Genomic DNA, 20,090 nt, shown 5'->3' with positions numbered 1-20,090 from the left:
GGCGGGCGCCTGTAGTCCCAGCTACTCGGGAGGCTGAGGCAGGAGAATGGCGTAAACCCGGGAGGCGGAGCTCGCAGTGAGCTGGGATCCGGCCACTGCACTCCAGCCCGGGCGACAGAGCGAGGCTCCGCCTCAGGAAAAAAAAAAAAAAAAAAAATTAACCGGGTGCGGTGGCGTGTGCCTGTAATCCCAGCTACTTGGGAGGCTAAGGCAGAGAACTGCTTGAGCCCGGGAGGCAGAGGTTGCAGTGAGCCAAGATCACGCCACTGCACTCCAGCCTGGGCAACACAGCAAGACTCCGTCTCAAAAAAAAAGAAAGCCTTACTCTGATACTGCACTACTTGTCTAAAGGTGCAGATAGATACTAGTTGCCATTTGAAACTCGAAGGAGCTATTCAGGTTATCTTAGGCATTCTTGTGGCCCTGGTTATAGTCTGTTCTGTCACGCATTTCCTAGAGCAGTGTAGTTCCCAAACCTGCCCTCGTCCCAGACTTACTGCATCAGAATCCCTAGTGATGAGGCTAGGCATGTGTATATTTCAGTTCTTCAAAAGTTTTGCATCAGGTGGGGAGGGGGGTATGTCTCGCAGGGCTGAGAGAAATACCAAATAAAGATTGATTTTAAAATGATGGAAACCAAGATGCTGTTGATGGTAATGTAGCTACCATTTTCTGAGCACTTACTTGTCTTAGACACTATGCCGAGTATTTTATAAACATTTTAATTAAGTCTCATAGTTATCCTGTGAGGTAGGTGTTTTTTATCCCCAATTTCCAGATGAGAAAACAGGCTTGGTGAAATTGTCCTTTTGTCCAAGGCCATATAGTGAGTTAGTGATGGAGTTGAGTTTTGATTCCTGGTCTCTTGACTTCAGATCCAGTGTTCTTGGTCCACATTTTGAGGTGGGGGAAGGTACATGTGATGTAATCCAGAGCTGTGGTTCTCAAGTTTTTAAAACTTCCCCCAACCTACCATTGCATGCTATAGGTCTGAAAAGGGGTCTAAAATTATATTTTAAATTTTATTGAGGCATAATTAAATAGAGTAAAATGTACAATTTTGGCAAATGTAGACACTCACGTAACAAGAGAACATACATTTTTATCAAAGGCTCCAGGTGTTCAGCATATGTGCAAGAAGGTGTGGAAGCCCTGTGATCAGAGTGCTCCACAGTAGTGTGGAGGACGAACTGGTTCTTGGAAGATGACTCACAAGGCATGTTGTAGCACGCCAGGGAGACCTTTGGGGCTTGCTGATTTTGGACTCCTACAAATCATGGATTATACTTAACTTTCATAATAAAGCTTTTGTTTGTAGCTTGACAATACTAGCCTAGAAAATGGATTACTTTTTCTTGGCTTTTGGAGGAGCATCGCTGTTGACAGTGTGGAAATGGTACTGGGGCCCTGTTAGACTGCCTTTATTAGGCTCAGCATTTCAGCTTCAGGGAATTAGGACGAATTGACCCCTGGGAGCTCAGGAAAAATGTTAGGTTGCTATAGCTTTGTGGCCCATTTGGAGAGGCAAGATGGGAGGTTTTTTTTTTTTTTTAAGACGGAGTTTCGCTCTTGTTGCCCGGGCTGGAGTGCAATAGCGCAACCTTGGCTCACTGCAACCTCCGCCTCTCAGGTTTAAGCAATTCTCCTGCCTCAGCCTCCCAAGTAGCTGGAATTACAGGCATGTGCCACCATGCCTAATTTTTTGTATTTGGTAGAGACGGGATTTCACCATGTTGGTCAGGCTGGTCTTGAACTCCTGACCTCAGGTGATTCGTCTGCCTCAGCCTCCCGAAGAGCTGGGTTTACAGGTGTGAGCCACTGCCCAGCTGAAAAAGTTGTTTTGAGATGGAGTTTCGCTCTTGTTGCCCAGGCTGGAGTGCTGTGGCGTGATCTCGGCTCACCACAACCTCCACCTCCCAGGTTCAAGTGATTCTCCTGCCTCAGCCTCCTGAGTAGCTGGGATTACAGGCATGCGCTACCACGCCTGGCTAATTTTGTATTTTTAGTAGAGACAAGGTTTCTTCATGTTGGTCAGACTGGTCTCGAGCTCCGGACCTCCTGTAATCCGCCCACCTCAGCCTCCTCAAGTGCTGGGATTACAGGCGTGAGCCACTGCGCCCAGCCTGAAGATGTTTTTTAACCTATTGATTTATCGACTATTTTTTTATTTATTTGCTGAGACGGAGTCTCACTCTGTTGCCCAAGCTGGAGTGCAGTGGCAGGATTTCAGCTCACTGCAACCTCTGTCTCCCGGGTTCAAGGGATTATCCTGCCTCAGCCTCCTGAGTAGCTGGGACTACAGTTGTGTGTCACCATGCCTGGCCAGTTTGTCAACTTTAAATGGAACTGAAGTAAATATGGCTTGTCTTCTTAGATATATAACAAATACTAAGCAATAAGCAGGGACTAAAAATAGTCCAATTATGCAGCTATGTAAAATGGTACAGTATATTGCTTTAGGGGCCATGTGTAAGAATCATGCAGTTGGATAAATATGGTTGTTCAGTGTTGGTGTCCCTGCCCGCTGTCTGGGGAGACCATAGCAAGAAGAGATGTAGGTTGTTAAAAATATTTTGCTGGCTGTGTGTGTTGGCTCATTCCTGTAATCCTAGCACTGTAGGAGGCTGAGGTGGGAAGATCACTTGAGACCACGAGTTCAAGACCAGCTTGGGCAACATAGCCAGACCTTGTCTGTCCAGAAATAAAAAGGCCATGCATGGTGGCTCACACCTGTAATCCCAGCACTTTGGGAGGTAGAGGTGGTGGATCACTTGAGGTCAGGAGTTTGGAGACCAGTCTGGCCAACACTGGTCTCTACTAAAAAAATACAAAAAACTAGCTGGGCGAGGTGACAGGCGCCTGTAGTCCCAGCCACTCGGGAAGCTGAGGCAGGCGAATGGCGTAAACCCGGGAGGCAGAGCTTGCAGTGAGCTGAGGTCCGGCCACTGCACTCTAGCCTGGGCGACAGAGCGAGACTCCGTCTCAAAAAAAAAAAAAAAAAAAAAATACAAAAATTAGCAGGGTATGGTAGTGCATACTTGTAATCCCAGCTACTTGGGAGGCTGAGGCAGGAGAAACACTTGAACCCAGGAGGTGGAAGTTGCAGTGAGCCGAAATCATGCCACCGCACTGAAGCCTGGGAGACAGGGTGAGATTCCATCTCAAATAAATAAATAAATAATAAAAAACAAATTAGCCAAGTGTGGTGGCACATGGTTGTAGTCTCAGCTACTTGGGAGGTTGAGACAGGAGGATTGCTTGAGCCCAGAAGATTGAGGTTGCACTGAGTTATGATCATGCCACTGTGACAGAGGGAGACCTTGTCTCTGGTTTTTTTTGTTGTTGTGGTTGCTTAAAACATTTCAAAAAAGAGGAGGAGGAAGATAGACTAGGCTATTATAGAGCATCAGGCAATGAAAAGAATGGCTATTTTGATTATTTAAAAGAGCAGTGATGTTTTTTGAACTTAAGTTTGTAGCCTTCTGAGCTTTTCTCAGGTTCATAATTTGGGGTATCTTTATCTTCAGGCACTGTTCAGGTCAGACTGACTGGGATATGAAAACTTCTAAATTGTGGCTTAAAGTTTGCTTTCTAAAAGTGAAACCCATCTCAGTTTTTTAGTAGTCTGTTACATTTTGTGTGTTTATATTTCCTGAATGTAGAATTTGTTGATGAATCTGCTGATTTTACAATATGTGGTCTTTTGTAAATATCTAGTTCCTGAGTTTAAAACTATTTTGGGAATAAGAATAATTATTAAAGTACATCTTTTAATGTTAGGCCAAGATATTGCTTCCTGTAACAGCCTAGACATGGATTTGTGGTGTTATTAACCATGTGTGGTCTGGTAAAAGTGTAGTTCATAATATTGGAAAATTGAGCACTCTTTTGTGAGCTATGTATTTCTTTTTTTTTTTTTCTTTTTTCTTTTTTTTTTGAGATGGAGTCTTGCTCTGTCACCAGGCTGGAGTGCAGTGGTGTGATCCGGGCTCACTGCAAGCTCCACTTCCTGGGTTCACGCCCATTTTCCTTCCTCAGCCTCCCAAGTAGCTGGGACTACAGGTGCCTGCCACCACGCCTGGCCAGTTTTTTTTTTTTTTCTTTTGTATTTTTGTATTTTTGTATTTTTAGTAGAGACGGGGTTTCACCATGTTAGCCAGGATGGTCTCGACCTCCTGACCTCGTGATCTGCCTGCCTCAGCCTCCCCAAAATGGTGGGATTACAGGCATGAGCCACTGCTCCTGGCCCCTTTTCCTTTTTTTTTTTTTTTTTTTGAGATGAAGTCTCGCTCTGTCACTCAGGCTGGAGTGCAGTGACGCAATCTTGGCCCACTGCAAGCTCCGCCTTCCGGGTTCACCCCATTCTCCTGCCTCAGCCTCCCGAGTAGCTGGGACTACATTCGCCTGCCACCACCCACATTCGGCTAATTTTTTTTTTTTTTTTTTTTTGAGACGGAGTCTCGCTCTGTCGCCCAGGCTGGAGTGCAGTGGCTGGATCTCAGCTTACTGCAAGCTCCGCCTCCCGGGTTTACGCCATTTTCCTGCCTCAGCCTCCTGAGTAGCTGGGACTACAAGCGCCCGCCACCTCGCCCGGCTAGTTTTTTATATTTTTTAGTAGAGACGGGGTTTCATCGGGTTAGCCAGGATGGTCTCGATCTCCTGACCTTGTGATCCGCCCGTCTCGGCCTCCCAAAGTGCTGGGATTACAGGCTTGAGCCACTGCGCCCGGCCTCGGCTAATTTTTTTGTATTTTTAGTAGAGTCGGGGTTTCACCGTGTTAGCCAGGATAGTCTCGATCTGCTGACCTCGTGATCCGCCCGCCTTGACCTCCCAAAGTGCTGGGATTACAGGCATGAGCCACGGTGCCCAGACTGCTGAACTGTGTATTTCCCATTGGAAAGTGTGATGTTGTGAAGTATATATATGTATTGGTCTCCTGCCCATTTCCTGGCACACAACTCCTAAAATCCTTAGAAACTCCACAGTGATGTCCTTTTGTGTGCTAAGGAGTTAACTGATGGCTGGAAGCCTCTGGGACTTGGTTGTGGAAAGAACAAGACAGGATTAGAGGGTTGGGACTTTCACTCCTCCCCAGCCTCTAAGTTGATCACCAGTGGCCAGTGATTTAATCAGTTATACCTACTAATGAAGCCTCCGTTAAAAACGCAAGCGAACAGGGTTTAGAGAGCTTCTGGATAGCCAAACAAGAGGTTTCTGGAGGGTGCAGTACCCGAGAGCACGGAAGTTCGGTGTCCCTCCCCCATACCGTGTACTCTGCGTCTCTTCCTCTGAATCTTTTGAAATATCTTTATAACAAACCAGTAAATGTGTTTCTTGGGTTCTGTGAGCCAGTCTAGCAAATTAATCCAAACCATAGAGGGGTCACGGGAACTCCAACTTGAAGCCAGTTTATCAGAAGTTTTGGAGGCCCAGACTGGTGACTGGTGACTGGTGTCTGGCAGAGGTGTGGTGGAGGAGCAGTTTAGAGGGACTTAGCCCTCAACCTGTGGGATATGATGCTATCTCAAGGCAGATAGTGTTGGAATTGCGTTGGAGGGCACCCAGCTGGTGTCTGTTGCGAAATTGGTTGCTTGCTTTGTGTGTGGGCTCACAGAAGTCTTCTGTGTTGATCATTGTTGTGGTGTGACAGCAGAGGAAGAAGTTTGTTTTTTCCACACTCTTAAAGCATTTCAGTTGTTGAGACCTATAATGGGACCTTGTGCTTTGCATAAGTTGGGAAATGTAGCCTAAGTCAAGTATAGATTGTCTAGACTGAGTGTACCTTGGAGGTCTTAATATCAGGAAATATGTTAAGGGCTGTGAATAGACTGAAATATCTGAAAATTAATGGCCAGAACTCACTAACTAGAAGGCGGGGGCCTTCTCTTATCAGTGAGATATGAGGAATGGGATGATATAATAAAAGCTCTAGGCTGGGTGCATTAGCTCACGACTGTAATCTCAGCACTTTGGGAGACTGAGGCAGGTGGATCGCTTGAGCTCAGGAGTTTGAGACCAGCCTGGGCAACATGGTGAAACCTCGTCTCTACGAAAATTAACTGGTTGTGGTGGCATGCACCTGTAGTCCAGCTACTTGGGAGGCTGAGGTGGAAGGCTGTCTTGAGCCAGGGAGGTTGAGGCTGCAGTGAGCCTGAGCCTGGTGATTGTACCACTGTACTCTAGCCTGGATGACAGAGTGAGACTGTGTCTCTCAAAAAAAAAAAAAAAAAAAAAAAAACAAAACCTGGGTACAGTTGCTCACTCCTGTAATCCCAGCATTTTGGGAGGCCGAGGTGGGCGGATTAGTTGAGGTTATGAGTTCAAGACCAGCTTCGCCAACATGGTGAAACCTCTGTCTCTACTAAAACCATAAAAACTAGCTGAGCATGGTGGTACGAGCCTGTAATCCCAGCTACTCGGGAGGCTGAGGCAGGATAATCGCTTAAACAACTGGGAGGCGGATGTTGCAGTGAGCTGAGATCTGCCACTGCACTCCACCTGGGCAGCAGAGCGAGACTGTAGTCCCAGCTACTTGGGAGGCTGAGGCAGGAGAATGGTGTGAACCCAAGAGGCGGAGCTTGCAGTGAACTGAGACCGTGCCACTGCACTCCAGTCTGGGTGACAGAGCAAGACTCCGTCTCAAAAAAAAAATTCCTCTTGGTTTTAATTGGTTATATTGGATTTTATTTTTTGGAATCTGTTGAGATAACCATGGTTTTTTTTCCTTCATCTTACTAATTGGAATTTCTAATGTAAAAGCCATCGTTGCATTACTGAGAAGAATCTCATTTGGCCATGGCCTATTAATCTTGCTGTACAACTAGATTCCATTTTTTATTTTATTATTTATTTATTTTGAGATGAGTCTCTTTCTGTTGCCCAGGCTGGAGTGCAGTGGCATGATCTTGGCTAACTGCAACCTCCGCCTCTTGGGTTCAAGCAATTCTTCTGCCTCAGCCTCCCAGGTAGGTGGGATTACAGCAGCCCACCACCACACCTGACTAATTTTTGTATTTTTAGTAGAGATGGATTTTTATCACTTTGGCCAGACTGGTCTCAAACTCCTGACCTCAGGTCATCCACTCGCTGCGGCCTCCCAAAATGCTGGGATTACAGACGTGAGCTACCTTGCCCTTAGGCTTTCTTGTTGAGTATATTTATTAAATATGTAAGGCTAGATGTTTCCGTTTAAGTACTACTTTGGGTATATTCTGTTGGTTTCTATATATTGTATTCTCATTGTCATTCATTTAAAAATAAATTTTGTTTTGATTTCCTTTTTAATTCCAGAGTTAATAGTTTAAAAATGTCCAAGTAGATACATTTATCTCTTTGTCTGTTGGATTAATTTCTAATTTTGAAGTTTTGCAGTAAGTGAATGACTTGTTTTTTGGAATTTGAAGTTCTTTAAGCTAGTGCAGTTAATTTTTGTGAATGCTTCATGGGTTTTTAAAGGAATGTTTGCCTGGTTTTTTTGTTTGTTTGTTTTGGGAAACAGTGTTGGTGTTGCCCAGGCTGGAGTGCAGTGGCATGATTTTGACTCAGTTCAACCTCCGCCTACCCTGTTCAAGCGATTCTCCTAGCTCAGCCTCCCGAGTGGCTTGGGACTGTAGGCATGCGCCACCACATCTGGCTAATAGTTTTTGAATTTTTTTTCTTAGTAGAGATGGGGTTTCATCATGTTGGCTAGGCTCGTCTCGAACTCCTGACTTCAAAGGATCCACCTATGTTGGCCTCCCAAAGTTCTGGGATTACAGGCATGAGCCTTCCTGCCTGACTTTTTTTTTTTTTTTTTTTTTTTTGAGATAGAGTCTTGCTCTGTCACCCAGGCTGGAGTGCAGTGGTACAGTCTTGGCTCACTGCAACCTCTCCCTCCTAGGTTCAAATGATTCTTTTGCCTCAGCCTCCCTAGTAGCTGGGATTATAAGTGCCCACCACTGAACTCGGCTAATTTTTATATTTTCAGTAGAGACGGGGTTTCACCGTCTTGGCCAGGCTGGTCTCGAACTACTGACCTCCTGATCCACCCGCCTTGGCCTCCCAAAGTGCTGGGATTACAGACGTGGGTCACTGAGCCCAGCAGGTTTTTTTTTTTTTTTTTTTTTTTTGAGACAGGGTCTCGCTCTGTCACCCAGACTGGAGTGCAGTGATGCGATGTCGGCTCACTGCAACCTCCACCTCCTGGGTTCAAGTGATTCTCCTGCCTCAGACTCCCAAGTAGCTGGGACTACAGGCATGTACCACCACGCCCAGCTAATTTTGTGTAGTTATTAAAGACTGGGCTTCACCATGTTAGTCAGGCTGGTCTCGAACTGCTAACCTCAGGTGATCCACCCGCCTCGGCCTCCCAAAGTGCTGAGATTACAGATGTGAGCCATTGCGTCTGGCCGTTTTTTTTTTTCTCCAGAGTTCTGTTTGTGTTTACTAGATCCACTTTATTAGCCATGATATTAAAATTCTCTTTCTACCGTAGTTTTGTGGGTGTGTGTGCAATCTACAAATTTCTGAGATCTGTGTCATTCTCATACTGACTTGTAGATGTGTCACTTTCTCTTTGTTAGTGTTTTTTTAAGTATGTGTTATGTGCATAAGGAACATGGCTATTACATTCATCAGTTGTACTTTTTATGCACATGAGACAGTTCTTTTTTGTCCCCTCTTAATGCTTTTTTGTTTGTGTTGTTTGATCTGCTAGTATTGTATCTGCTTGCTGTTAACATTTGCTTGATATAGTGGAGTAGCATTCTCCAGGCATTTATTTTAGTCATTTAAATTCAATTGTATAAATTCAGCAAGTGAGTTAAGTGAATGGTGCCAGTGATTCTACCCAGTGTTTGCGTCAGTAACTATGTGATTATGAGTGAGTATGGGGATGAGAATGGTGAATCTCCTTTCCCCTGTAGGGAAAGGAAGGGGCAGTGACTGGAGGGGCATCACTTATAATGTGAGCATAGCTCTTTGCCAAATGAAATGTTGGTCTTGAAACAAGGTATGACCTTTACTGTACTATGGCTCTTAAATGTAAATCAGCTGCTCTATCTAGTATTCCTCTCTAGTGAGGTGCTTAGGAGTGCTTAAGATTTTTATAATGTGTAATACTTTTGACTAAATGCCATTTTCATCTTGCAAAGCATTTAACTCCTCCTCATGATGTGACTCCATTGTGGATGATTTACGATTTTTCTTTCAGTTTATTTGTATAATCTTGTTTGAAGTGTCTTTTTACATCAACATATACTTGAATTTCTCCCTTTTTCTCCTAATTACTGGTTAAGCTCACAGAATTTCCTCTTCAGTCTAGAAGAGAAATTTGACCTATTTGTGATTACTGATAAGTGCATTCATTCCCATCATTATTTATTTTTCAAATTATTTTTTACTTTTTTTGAGATGAAGTCTTACTCTGTCGCCTAGGCTGGAATGCAGTGGCACGATCTTGGCTCACTGCAACCTCTGCCTCCTGGGTTCAAGTGATTCTCCTGCCTCAGCCTACCGAGTAGCTGGGGTTACAGGTGTGCACCACCACCTCCAGCTAATTTTTGTATTTTTAGTAGAGATGGGGTTTCATGATGTTGGCCATGCTGGTCTCGAACTCCTGACCTCAAGTGATCCACCTGTCTTGGCCTCCCAAAGTGCTGGGATTACAGGCTTTATTATTTACTTACTTACTTACTTTATTTATTTATTTAAGAGATGGGATCTTGCTCTGCTGCCAGGCTGGAGTACAGTGGCTCTATCACAGCTCACTGTAGCCTCAAACTCCTGGGCTCAAGCAATCCTCCTGCCTCAGCCCCTGGAGTAGCTGGGACTACAGGTGCATGTCATCATGCCTAAATTTTTTTTTAGGGATATGGTCTTGCTATGTTGTCCAGACTGGTCTCCCAAATCCTGGCCTCAAGTGATCCACCCACCTTGGCCTCTCAAAGTGTTGGAATTACAGGCATGAGCCACCACACCTGGCTGTTTTCTGTTTACTGTACTTTTCCCCTTTTCTTGTCAGTTTTTTTTAACTGATAGCCTTTTTTTTCTAATGTAAAAATCATGGTTTTTTTTTTTTTTTTTTCCTCCTCTGGAGTCACCTCTGAATTTTGACAAATTTAAACTATCACTTCTCCATTCTTGTGTAGAATTAATCAGAATCTATCTTTTCTTCCCTTTTCCAACAAGACAGAACTGCTGCTTGCTTTCATTTCCTTCTCCCTTCTCTTCCCTCTTCAACTTCCTATGTCGAAATCATGTAAGTATTTTAGTTTCAGATTGCTTATTTTTGTAAAAGTCAGTACTTTAGTTTATTTCTTAAAGCTCTTGGATAACAAAAGAGTTTCTTAAAGCTCTTGGATGTTTTCAAATTATGATGGCATTCATCTACCAATTATGTTAGAGAAGGTCTTTGAATAGTAAAGTTGATGCCTTACATGTGTAAAAATTGGTCTTGCACTCCCACTTCAAAGCTTATTTGGTTGGCTGGATACAAGTTTCAAAATCATTTTCCGTATAACTTTGAAGCCAGTGCTCCATTGTCTTCTGGCATCTGTGCTGCTGATGAAAAGTCTAATACTGACTTTTATGTGATTTATGTATCTTTATAGGAATTCAGTTTTTTCCTTACGATATCTTGAAATTTCAATAGGATGTATCTAAGTTGTCTTTCCCTTCTCTCCTGACTGATAAACACTGTTTAACACTTAGAGTAACCTGATGATTGGTGTCTTCCCTCTCCCCAAGGAAATTTCTAGAAGTCACATAAGATTGTTGGTCTTTCTAGTTATATATATATATATATATTTTTTTTTTTTTTTTTTTAGAGACAAGGTCTCACTCTGTCACCCAGGCTGGAGTGCAGTGGCATGATCATAGCTCACTACAACCTTGACCTCCTGGGCTCAAGCTATCCTCTCACTTCACCCTTTCAAGTAACTGTGACTACAGGTGTGTGCCTGGCTAATTTTTTTTAATTTTTAATTTTTAATTTTTGAGATGGAATCTCACTCTGTGGCCCAGACTGGAGTACAGTGGGGCAACCTCAGCTCACTGCAACTTCTGCCTCCTGGGTTCAAGTGATTTCTGGTCAATTTTTGTATTTTTAGTAGAGATGGGGTTTCGTCATGTTGACCAGGCTGGTCTTGAACTCCTGAGCTCCAGTGATCTGCCCACCTTGGCCTCCTAAAGTGCTAGGATTACAGGCATGAGCCACTACATCTGGCCTAGTTTTTTTTTTTGATAGTAGACATGGGGTCTGGCTGTGTTGTCCTGGGATGTCTTGGACTCCTGGCTTCAAGTGATCCTCCCATCTCGGCCTCCCAAAATGTTAGGATTACAGGTGTGAGCCACTGCACCCAGCCAGGTTCCATTTTCTCTATATTGACCTTTCCTTCATACTTCAGAAGCATTTGGGGATAATCTTTAGTTTTGTTTTCCATTTGTTTTTTCTGTGTCCATTTTGCTGTTAAATATATCTGTCAAGCTTTATTTTAGCAATTGTTTTCTCCCTTTTATAACAGCATCTTTTAATGTTATAATTTACATAGAATAAGCTGAATGCATTTAAAACGTACAATTCCATGAGTTTTGACAACCCTTTTACCCCTAAACAAGAGTTGGGTTACCACAGAGTTTTTCCCTGCCTCTGTGCAGTCTAACCCCAGCTCTCAAGACCATGATTTGCTTGCTTTCAGATGTAAAAATGATTAGCTTGCCTTTTTAAATTTATTTTTATGTTTTTGAGATGGAGTCTCCCCTCTGTTGCCCAGGCTGGTGTACAGTAGTGCAATCTCGGCTCATTGAAACCTCCTCCTAGGTTCAGGTGACTCTCCTGCCTCAGCCTCCCGAGTAGCTGGGATTACAGGCATGCACCACCACACCTAGCTAATTTTTGTATTTTTAGTAGAGACGAGGTTTCGCCATGTCGGCCAGGCTGGTCTTGAACTCCTAACCTCAGATGATCCGCCCGCCTTGGCCTCCCAAAGTACTGGGATTACAGGCATCAGCCACCATGCCTGCTTTTTTTTTTTTTTTTTTTTTTTTTTTCTTTTTTGAGACCAGGTTTTGCTCTTACTGCCCAGGCTGGAGTGCAATGGCATGATCTCAGCTCACTGCAATCTCTGTCTCCCGGTTCAAGCGATTCTCCTTTCTCCTGCCTCAGCCTCCGGAGTGGCTGGGATTACAGGCGCACTCCACCAGGCCCAGCTAATTTTTTTTTTTTTTTTTGAGATGGAGTCTCGCTTGTCACCCAGGCTGGAGTGCAGTGGCGTGATCTCGGCTCACTACAACCTCTATCTCCCAGGTTCAAGTGATTCTCCTGCCTCAGCTTCCTGAGTAGCTGGGATTAGAGGTGTGTGCCACCATGCCTGGCTAATTTTTTGTATTTTTAGTGGAGACAGGGTTTCACCATGTTGGTCAGGCTGATCTTGAACTCCTGACTTTGTGATCCACCTCCCTCAGCCTCCCATAGTGCTGGGATTACAGGCGTGAGCCACTGTGCCCGGCCTAAGTTTTGTATTTTTAGTACATATGCTTAGTACAGTATGATTTCACCATATTGGTGAGGCTGGTCTTGAACTCCTGACCTCAGGTGATCTGTCTGTCTCGGCCTCTCAAAGTGCTGGGATTACAGGCTTGAGCCATCGTGCCCGGCCAGTTTGCGTATTCAAAAGTTTCATATAAATGGAATAATATAGTGTGTAGCCTTTTGTGCAAGGTTTGTTTTACTCAGCCTGTTTTTGAGATTCATGAATATTAAGTATGTAGTAGTTTGTCCTTTTTTTTTTGGTTTTGAGAGCATTTTTCCCCACAATTAGCAAGTTAACATAGACAAACCGTATTTAAATTTTGCTGATTTTGGCTGGGTGTGATGACTCAGACCTGTAATCCCAGCACTTTGGGAGGCCAAAGTGGGAGGACTGCTTGAGGCCAGGAGTTGGAGACCAGCCTGGACAGCACAGTGAGACCTTGTCTCTACAAAAAATTAAAAAATTGGCTGGAATGGTTGTGTTCCTGTAGTCGTAGTTACTTGGGATGCTGAGGCAGGAGGATTGCTTGAGCCCAGGAGTTCAAGGTTAACAGTCAGTTGTGATCGAGCCATTGCACTCCAGCCTGGGCAGCAGAGTGATATGCTGTCTCTAAAAATAAAAATAAAAGGTGAAAAATAAATAGAAACAGTTTTGCGTAGACTCTTTTGTACATTGTGTATTTAGTTGTATATAATTTTATCATGTGTTAATTTTTGCAACCACACACATCTGGCAATTGTTTTTTAATTTTTGATTTTTCTCTATGGTAGCTTTTTTAATGGATGAGATATAATTTTACTTCTGAGAATATTTTTGATTCTCTTGTTTATTCCTGCAACTCTTTCTTCAGATACTTAGTTTCTCATTTTTGTGGTGTTTGTTTCCCTTTTAGTTTTTCTAGTTTGTAAAAGTGGTAATCACTGGTTTGAGAATTGCTGTTCTTCTGCCAGTGGATTCAGTGTCTGTTTACCAATTGGTCAGAATTGATGCTAGGGGAGGTATGAGATGTGTGGCAAAATATGGGGCAAAACGTCTCCTTACTTGTTCTGGGAAATAGCAGCCATCTGAGTGCCATCTGATTCTGGGACTCCAGTGCCTGTTTCCAGTGAATACTGCTTCTGTTGGTGTTGGGGATAGAACATGGTTACTGGTAGAGGGAGTGACCTGTCCACTTGTGCCAGGCACGTTTCCCCACCATCACTTGTGACTGCACCAGACCTGCTTTTGTTTCCCTATGGTAGCCACACTAAACCTACATCTTGGATGGAACACCCCTACGTTCTCTGTCTCACCTTCATAGCTGATCCCAGTTTTTTTTTTTTTTTTTTTTTTGAGGCGGAGTCTCGCTCTGTCGCCCAGGCTGGAGTGCAGTGGCCGGATCTCAGCTCACTGCAAGCTCCGCCTCCCGGGTTTACGCCATTCTCCTGCCTCAGCCTCCCGAGTAGCTGGGACTACAGGCGCCCGCCACCTCGCCCGGCTAGTTTTTTTGTATTTTTTTTAGTAGAGACGAGGTTTCACCGTGTCAGCCAGGATGGTCTCGATCTCCTGACCTCGTGATCCGCCCGTCTCGGCCTCCCAAAGTGCTGGGATTACAGGCTTGAGCCACCGCGCCCGGCTGATCCCAGTTTTAATAGCATTCCTCTTTTGAGGCTTATGCATGGTTATTGCCTCTGTAAACCTAGTTCTGCTCCTATCTCTTCTTGGTTCCCAGAATTATTTTAGAAAATAATATATCAATAAACCCAAATCTTTTTTTTTTTTTCTGAGGTGGAGTTTTGCTCTGTCACCCAGGCTGGAGTGCAGCAGTGCAATTTCACCTCACTGAAACCTCCACCTCCCAGGTTCAAGCAATTCTCCTGCCTCAGCCTCCTGAGTAGCTAGGATTACAGGTGCCCGCCACCACGCTGGGCTAATTTTGTATTTTTAGTAGCGGTGGGGTTTCACCATGTTGGCCAGGCTGGTCTCAAACTCCTGACCTCAGGTGATCTGCCCTCCTCAGCCTCCCAAAGTGCTGGGATTACAGGTGTGAGCCACCGCGCCTGGCCTAAACCCACATCTTAGTAATTTCTAGGATTTAGGTTGGGAGGGGAAGCATTTACAGATGCTCTTTGATGTATGATGTTTATGCTACATTCCATAAACCCATCAGAAGTTGAAAATACTGTAAATTAGGTGGGGCACAGTGGCTCACATTAAATTTGAGCCCTCATTAAATTGGGACCTTCCATATGTCTGTGTAGTCCATTTTGATCCAATCTCTTCAGGCCTTCTTTTTCTTTTTTTTTTCTTTGAGATGGAGTCTCGTTCTGTCGCCACGCTGGAGTGCAGTGGTGTGATCTCGGCTCACTGCAACTTCTGCCTCGTGGGGTTCAAGTGATTCTCCTGCCTCAGCCTCCGGAGTAGCAGGGACTATAAGTGCACACCACCATGGCCAACTGATTTTTGTATTTTTAGTAGAGATGGTTTCACCATGTTGGCCAGAATGATCTCGGTCTCTTGACCTTGTGATCCACCTGCTTTGGCCTCCCCAAGTGTTGGGATTACAGGTGTGAGCCTCCATACCTGGCCTTTTTTTATTTTTATTTTTATTTTTTGGGGGATGGAGTCTCACTCTGTCACCCAGGCTGGAGTGCAGTGGTATGATCTCAGCTCACTGCAGCCTCCGCCTCCCGGGTTCAAGTGATTCTCCTTCCTCATCTTTCCTTAGCCTCTGGAGTGCTAGGATTATAGGTGCCCACCAACATGCCTGGCTAATTTTTGTATTTTTAGTAGAGACAAGGTTTCACCATGTTGGCCAGGCTGGTCTCGAATTCCTGACCTCAGGTGATCCGTCCACCCCGGCCTCCCAAAGTGTTGGAATTGCAGTCGTGAGCCACCGTGCCTGGCCACCTTCTCCTGGTTTGTTTGTTTGTTTGTTTTTTGGGAGACAGAGCCTCACTCTGTTGCCCAGGCTGGAGTGCAGTGGTGCCATCTCAGCTCACTGCAGTCTCCATCTCCCAGGTTGAAGCAGTTCTGTTTCGAATTCCCGAGTAGCTGGTACTACAGGTGCACGTCACCATGCCTGGCTAATTTTTGTATTTTTAGTAGAGATGGGGTTTTACCATATTGATCAGGCTGGTCTCAGACTTTTGACCTCAGGTGATCCACCCATCTTGGCCTCCCAAAGTGCTAAGATTATAGGCGTGAGCCACTGTGCTTGGCCTAAAGGACATTTTGGGAACCAGTGTTAACATAACGTCTATTGAAACCTTTTATTTTTGGGATATCAGATTTTGAAAGATAAATTGACCATTGGAGGTTATATGTTACATAGGGTTGGGAATTTCCTGTTTCTGGTTTGCTGCTAAACCAAAACTCTGAAGTCTCAATGTTTTTTTTTTTTTTTAAGCTAATAGTAAAGATAGCTTTTCATTCTGAATCATTGTTTTTCACAGTTGAGGCTTATGAGTAGTCAGCTTGTTATTGTTAAAGTATTTCATAATGCAGTTTGGGCTTGTCAGGATGGTTGGGTTGGCTCAACACTTTGAATTTTTATTTTTCATCTTTGCTGTAGTATTTTTTTTTAAGTTGTGCATCTGAATGAAGACAGAATCACATTTCTTTGCCCCAAAGCCTTTTTGTGTAGAATTAGGTTCTTTGGAAACCCTAGGGTTTGAAATAAGTTGCTACTGTGGTAAGTGTAAATTTAGTTTTCAGAAAAAAGCTGTGCTGACTTATTTTTCTTCCCCGTTTAGTTTTTCCATGGTTTGGCTTGGATATCGGTGGAACTCTGGTCAAGCTGGTTTATTTTGAACCCAAAGACATCACTGCTGAAGAAGAAGAGGAAGAAGTGGAAAGTCTTAAAAGCATTCGGAAGTACCTGACCTCCAATGTGGCTTATGGGTCCACAGGCATTCGGGACGTGCACCTCGAGCTGAAGGACCTGACTCTGTGTGGACGCAAAGGCAATCTGCACTTTATACGCTTTCCCACTTATGACATGCCTGCTTTTATTCAAATGGGCAGAGATAAAAACTTCTCGAGTCTCCACACTGTCTTTTGTGCCACTGGAGGTGGAGCGTACAAATTTGAGCAGGATTTTCTCACAGTATGCATTTTTTAGCTTATATACAATTTATGGTAATTTGATTGTTAAAAATAATGCCAGTAGCAAGTGGTGAAATAATTTCCATCTCTAGTAGAACTTGAATTTTCTTGAGTCAAATGAAGATTAAAGGGTATGCTAGTGATAGTCAGAAGTTAGCCATCTAGAGGTGGTTGTATAATTCAGATATATGGATATGGATGATAATCAGAGCCACTAAAAGGGTAGCATTTTGTTGTTCCTTTACTATGAAAAATTAGGGCATCTGCTGTATGTTGAGGAAGAAACTACCTACAAGGAACATCATTAGATCATGAACAATGAGATTGAAATATAATTTTAAAAAATCATTTCATGTCATGAAATTGTTTTCAATCTTGTCTACCCTCAGTTGTTTCCCGGCATGTTCACTAACTGAAAAAATAAGGAACTCTGGTCAAAAGTGGTGTTTTCAGGCTCAGGGCTGGTGTGAGATGGGTGACTGCAGAGCCTTCTCTCCCAGAATGCTTTCTGATGTGTTCTGTGCTGCACACTTAACTGGAGTCTTGCCACCATGTCTGGCCCCTGGGGCATGCTGCCAGGCGCTCTATCTTGCTTTTTTGAGTGAACACTGGAGAACATGGTGAGCAAGGCCTTGAGGCTGTGTCCTTTCAGGGTGGATGGTGGGAGTAGGCCAGAGAACTGACAAATGAATTGGCGAAGATCCTGACCTTCAGGGTGCAAATACAGATTGAAAATGTCTTCAGTGACTGACTTATGTTTTTCTGTCGCTAAATGAGAGAACATTAGTCCAAAAGAGATTCTGCATTTTTTTTTTTTTTTCTTGAGATGGAGTTTCACTCTTGTTCCCAGGCTGGAGTGCAATGGCACAATCTCGGCTCAACACAACCTCCACCTCCTGGGTTCAAGCAATTCTCCTGCCTCAGCCTCCCAAGTAGCTGGGATTACAGGCATATGCCACCACGCCCGGCTAATTTTGTATTTTTAGTAGAGACAGGGTTTCTGCATGTTGGTCAGGCTGGTCTCGAGCTCCTGATCTCAGGTAATCTGCCCGCCTCAGCCTCCCAAAGTGCTGGGATTACAGGGGTGAGCCACCGTGCCTGGCCCAAATTCTGCCTGTTACTCTGCATGTCTTTTAGTAGAGATGGGGTTTCGCCATGTTGTCCAGGCTGATCTGGAACACCTGACCTCAAGTGATCCGCCTGCCTTGGCCTCCCAAAGGACTGGAATTACAGGTGTGAGCTACCGTGTCTGGCCTCAACTTAACTTTTTTAACTAACATGCCTTGGAGTCCTTCCCACTTCAGAACATACAGATCCTCTTCATTTCTGGGTTTGTTTTTTCTTGAGACGGAGTCTCGCCGTCATCCAGGTTGGAGTACAGTGGTACGATCTCAGCTCACTGCAACCTCCGCCTCCCAGGTTCAAGAGATTCTCCTGCTTCAGCCTCCTGAGTAACTGGGATTACAGGTGTGCGCCACCATACCTGGCTAATTTTTTTTTTAAATCTTTAGTAGAGACTAGGTTTCACCATGTTGGCCAGGCTGGTCTTGAACTCCTGACCTCGTGATCTACCTGCCTCAGCCTCCCAAAGTGCTGGGATTACAGGCGTGAGCCACCACGCCCGGCCAATCCTCTTCATTTTTAGTTGCTATACAGTGCTTTGTAATACAAATAATAACTTAGTCTTTCCTTTATTATTTAAATGGAATTAATTGATTATAAAACAGCTCAAATTTTGACTGCTAAAATTTCCCTCCCTCCCAAGAAGCTGTAGCTGGTTTAGATAGTGAAAAAAAAAAAATCTTACCTTCTAACTGGATACCTTCAGCCTTTTGGCTTCAGATTGTTGAATAATGTATGGCCTCTTTTGATACTGCTCCAAAGTCTTGAGATGGTCCTCTGTCACAGTCCTTGTGGCTCCTGCCCTGTATCACCAGGTGGTTTCTGATAGTGCTGTGGCCTGAGCTGCACTTCAGCCCCATTGTCCCTGTAAGCAGAGATCTGGATTTCTGCTTGAAGGTTGATAAGTACTGTGGTTTTTTTTTTTTTTTTTTTGGTCACATTTATTCAGCTGCTGCAGTAGTTTCTATGTAGAGTGTGTTTGGGTCTGTGGTAGCAGGAGTGTGCCTCAGCATTCTGTCCCTATGTTTGCTCCTAAATCTGTTCTTAAAGCATGCACAAATAATACACATCTGTGAGTGCACTTTTATGGTTGGTTTCACATAGTGGGGATGTCTTATTGAATGGAATTTCTGTTTCTTTTGGGTTATTAAAAAGTCTGAGTACATTCTTATTTCATTACAGATAGGTGATCTTCAGCTTTGCAAACTGGATGAACTAGATTGCTTGATAAAAGGAATTTTATACATTGACTCAGTTGGATTCAATGGACGGTCACAGTGCTATTACTTTGAAAACCCTGCTGATTCTGAAAAGTGTCAGAAGTTACCATTTGATTTGAAAAATCCATATCCTCTGCTTCTGGTGAACATTGGCTCAGGGGTTAGCATCTTAGCAGTATATTCCAAAGATAATTACAAACGGGTCACAGGTACTAGGTAAGTTGTATATAAAACTCATTGTTTATTCTTAGTATCATAACGGGCTGAGTTTTCAGGTATTACATGTAACTATACCTTCCAGAACCTGCTAGGTGAAAGATTTAAGTGTTTCTAGATTATGCAAACAAATGTTTCTCTTTGAAAATTCTGATTTTATGACCCAGTTTTCTTTAATGTCTACTGTTCAAGACTTACTATCCTAAGTGTTTCCTAAATGGTCGCACCAGCAGACTCATCGTAGCCCTTGCCCTCAGATAGTTTATGGTGTGCATACACAAAGTAGCTAAAGTTATTAGGCAGCATCTGTAAGGAGAAGGCATGGGAAAGGACCTAGCTTTGAAACCTGTGTAAATTTCATGCTTCTACACACACATATGTATGTGTAGAATAATGATTTATTCTAGGTATGTGATTCAGAAGTTGATAGGTACTAATTAGTAGAAAAATTATTGAGGGAAGGTAGTATGAAAAGAGAGGATTAGCCAGGCGTGGTGGCTCATGCCTGTAATCCCAGTACTTTGGGAGGCCAAGGCAGGTGGTTGACTAGGTCAGGAGTTCAAGATCAGCCTGGCCAACATGGTGAAACCCTATCTCTAGTAAAAATACAAAAATTAGCCGGACGCAGTGGCAGGCGCCTGTAATCCCAGCTACTCAGGAGGCTGAGGCGGGAGAATTGCTTGAACTCAGAGGGTGGAGGTTGCAGTGAGCCGAGATTGCGCCGCTGCACTCGAGCCTGGGTGACGGAGTGAGACTCCGTCTCAGGAAAAAAAAAAAAAAAGAAAAGAGAGGATTAGGGCCGGGCACGGTGGCTCACACCTGTAATCCCAGCACTTTGGGAGGCCGAGGCGGGTGCATTGAGATGGGACATTCAAGACCAGCCTGGCCAACGTGGAGAAACCCCGTCTCTACTAAAAATACAAAATTAGCCGGGCAT

General features: G+C 44.0%; 1 protein-coding gene across 11 annotated transcripts in view; it reads left to right on the top strand.

The window, feature by feature from the left end:
- PANK2 (pantothenate kinase 2) overlaps window positions 1-20,090 on the top strand; it is a 37,231-nt gene that overhangs the window by 4,456 nt on the left and 12,685 nt on the right. For 4 of the 11 annotated variants that reach the window (XM_033185744.1, XM_033185743.1, XM_033185742.1 and 1 more), the window contains exons 2-4: window positions 10,172-10,237; window positions 16,244-16,596; window positions 18,900-19,153. In XM_033185744.1, the coding sequence (XP_033041635.1) occupies window positions 10,172-10,237; window positions 16,244-16,596; window positions 18,900-19,153 (673 nt within the window). Of the gene's footprint in view, window positions 1-10,171; window positions 10,238-16,243; window positions 17,216-17,745; window positions 18,063-18,899; window positions 19,154-20,090 lie in introns of those variants that run through there. The other 7 variants (XM_033185746.1, XM_033185741.1, XM_033185745.1 and 4 more) reach the window with 4 other exon arrangements.

Source organism: Trachypithecus francoisi, unplaced genomic scaffold, assembly GCF_009764315.1.
Source record: "Trachypithecus francoisi isolate TF-2019V2 unplaced genomic scaffold, Tfra_2.0 Lachesis_group21, whole genome shotgun sequence".
NCBI lineage: Eukaryota > Metazoa > Chordata > Mammalia > Primates > Cercopithecidae > Trachypithecus > Trachypithecus francoisi.
Note: the sequence above shows the minus strand (reverse complement) of the source record. Positions and strands in the feature narration are given on the sequence as shown.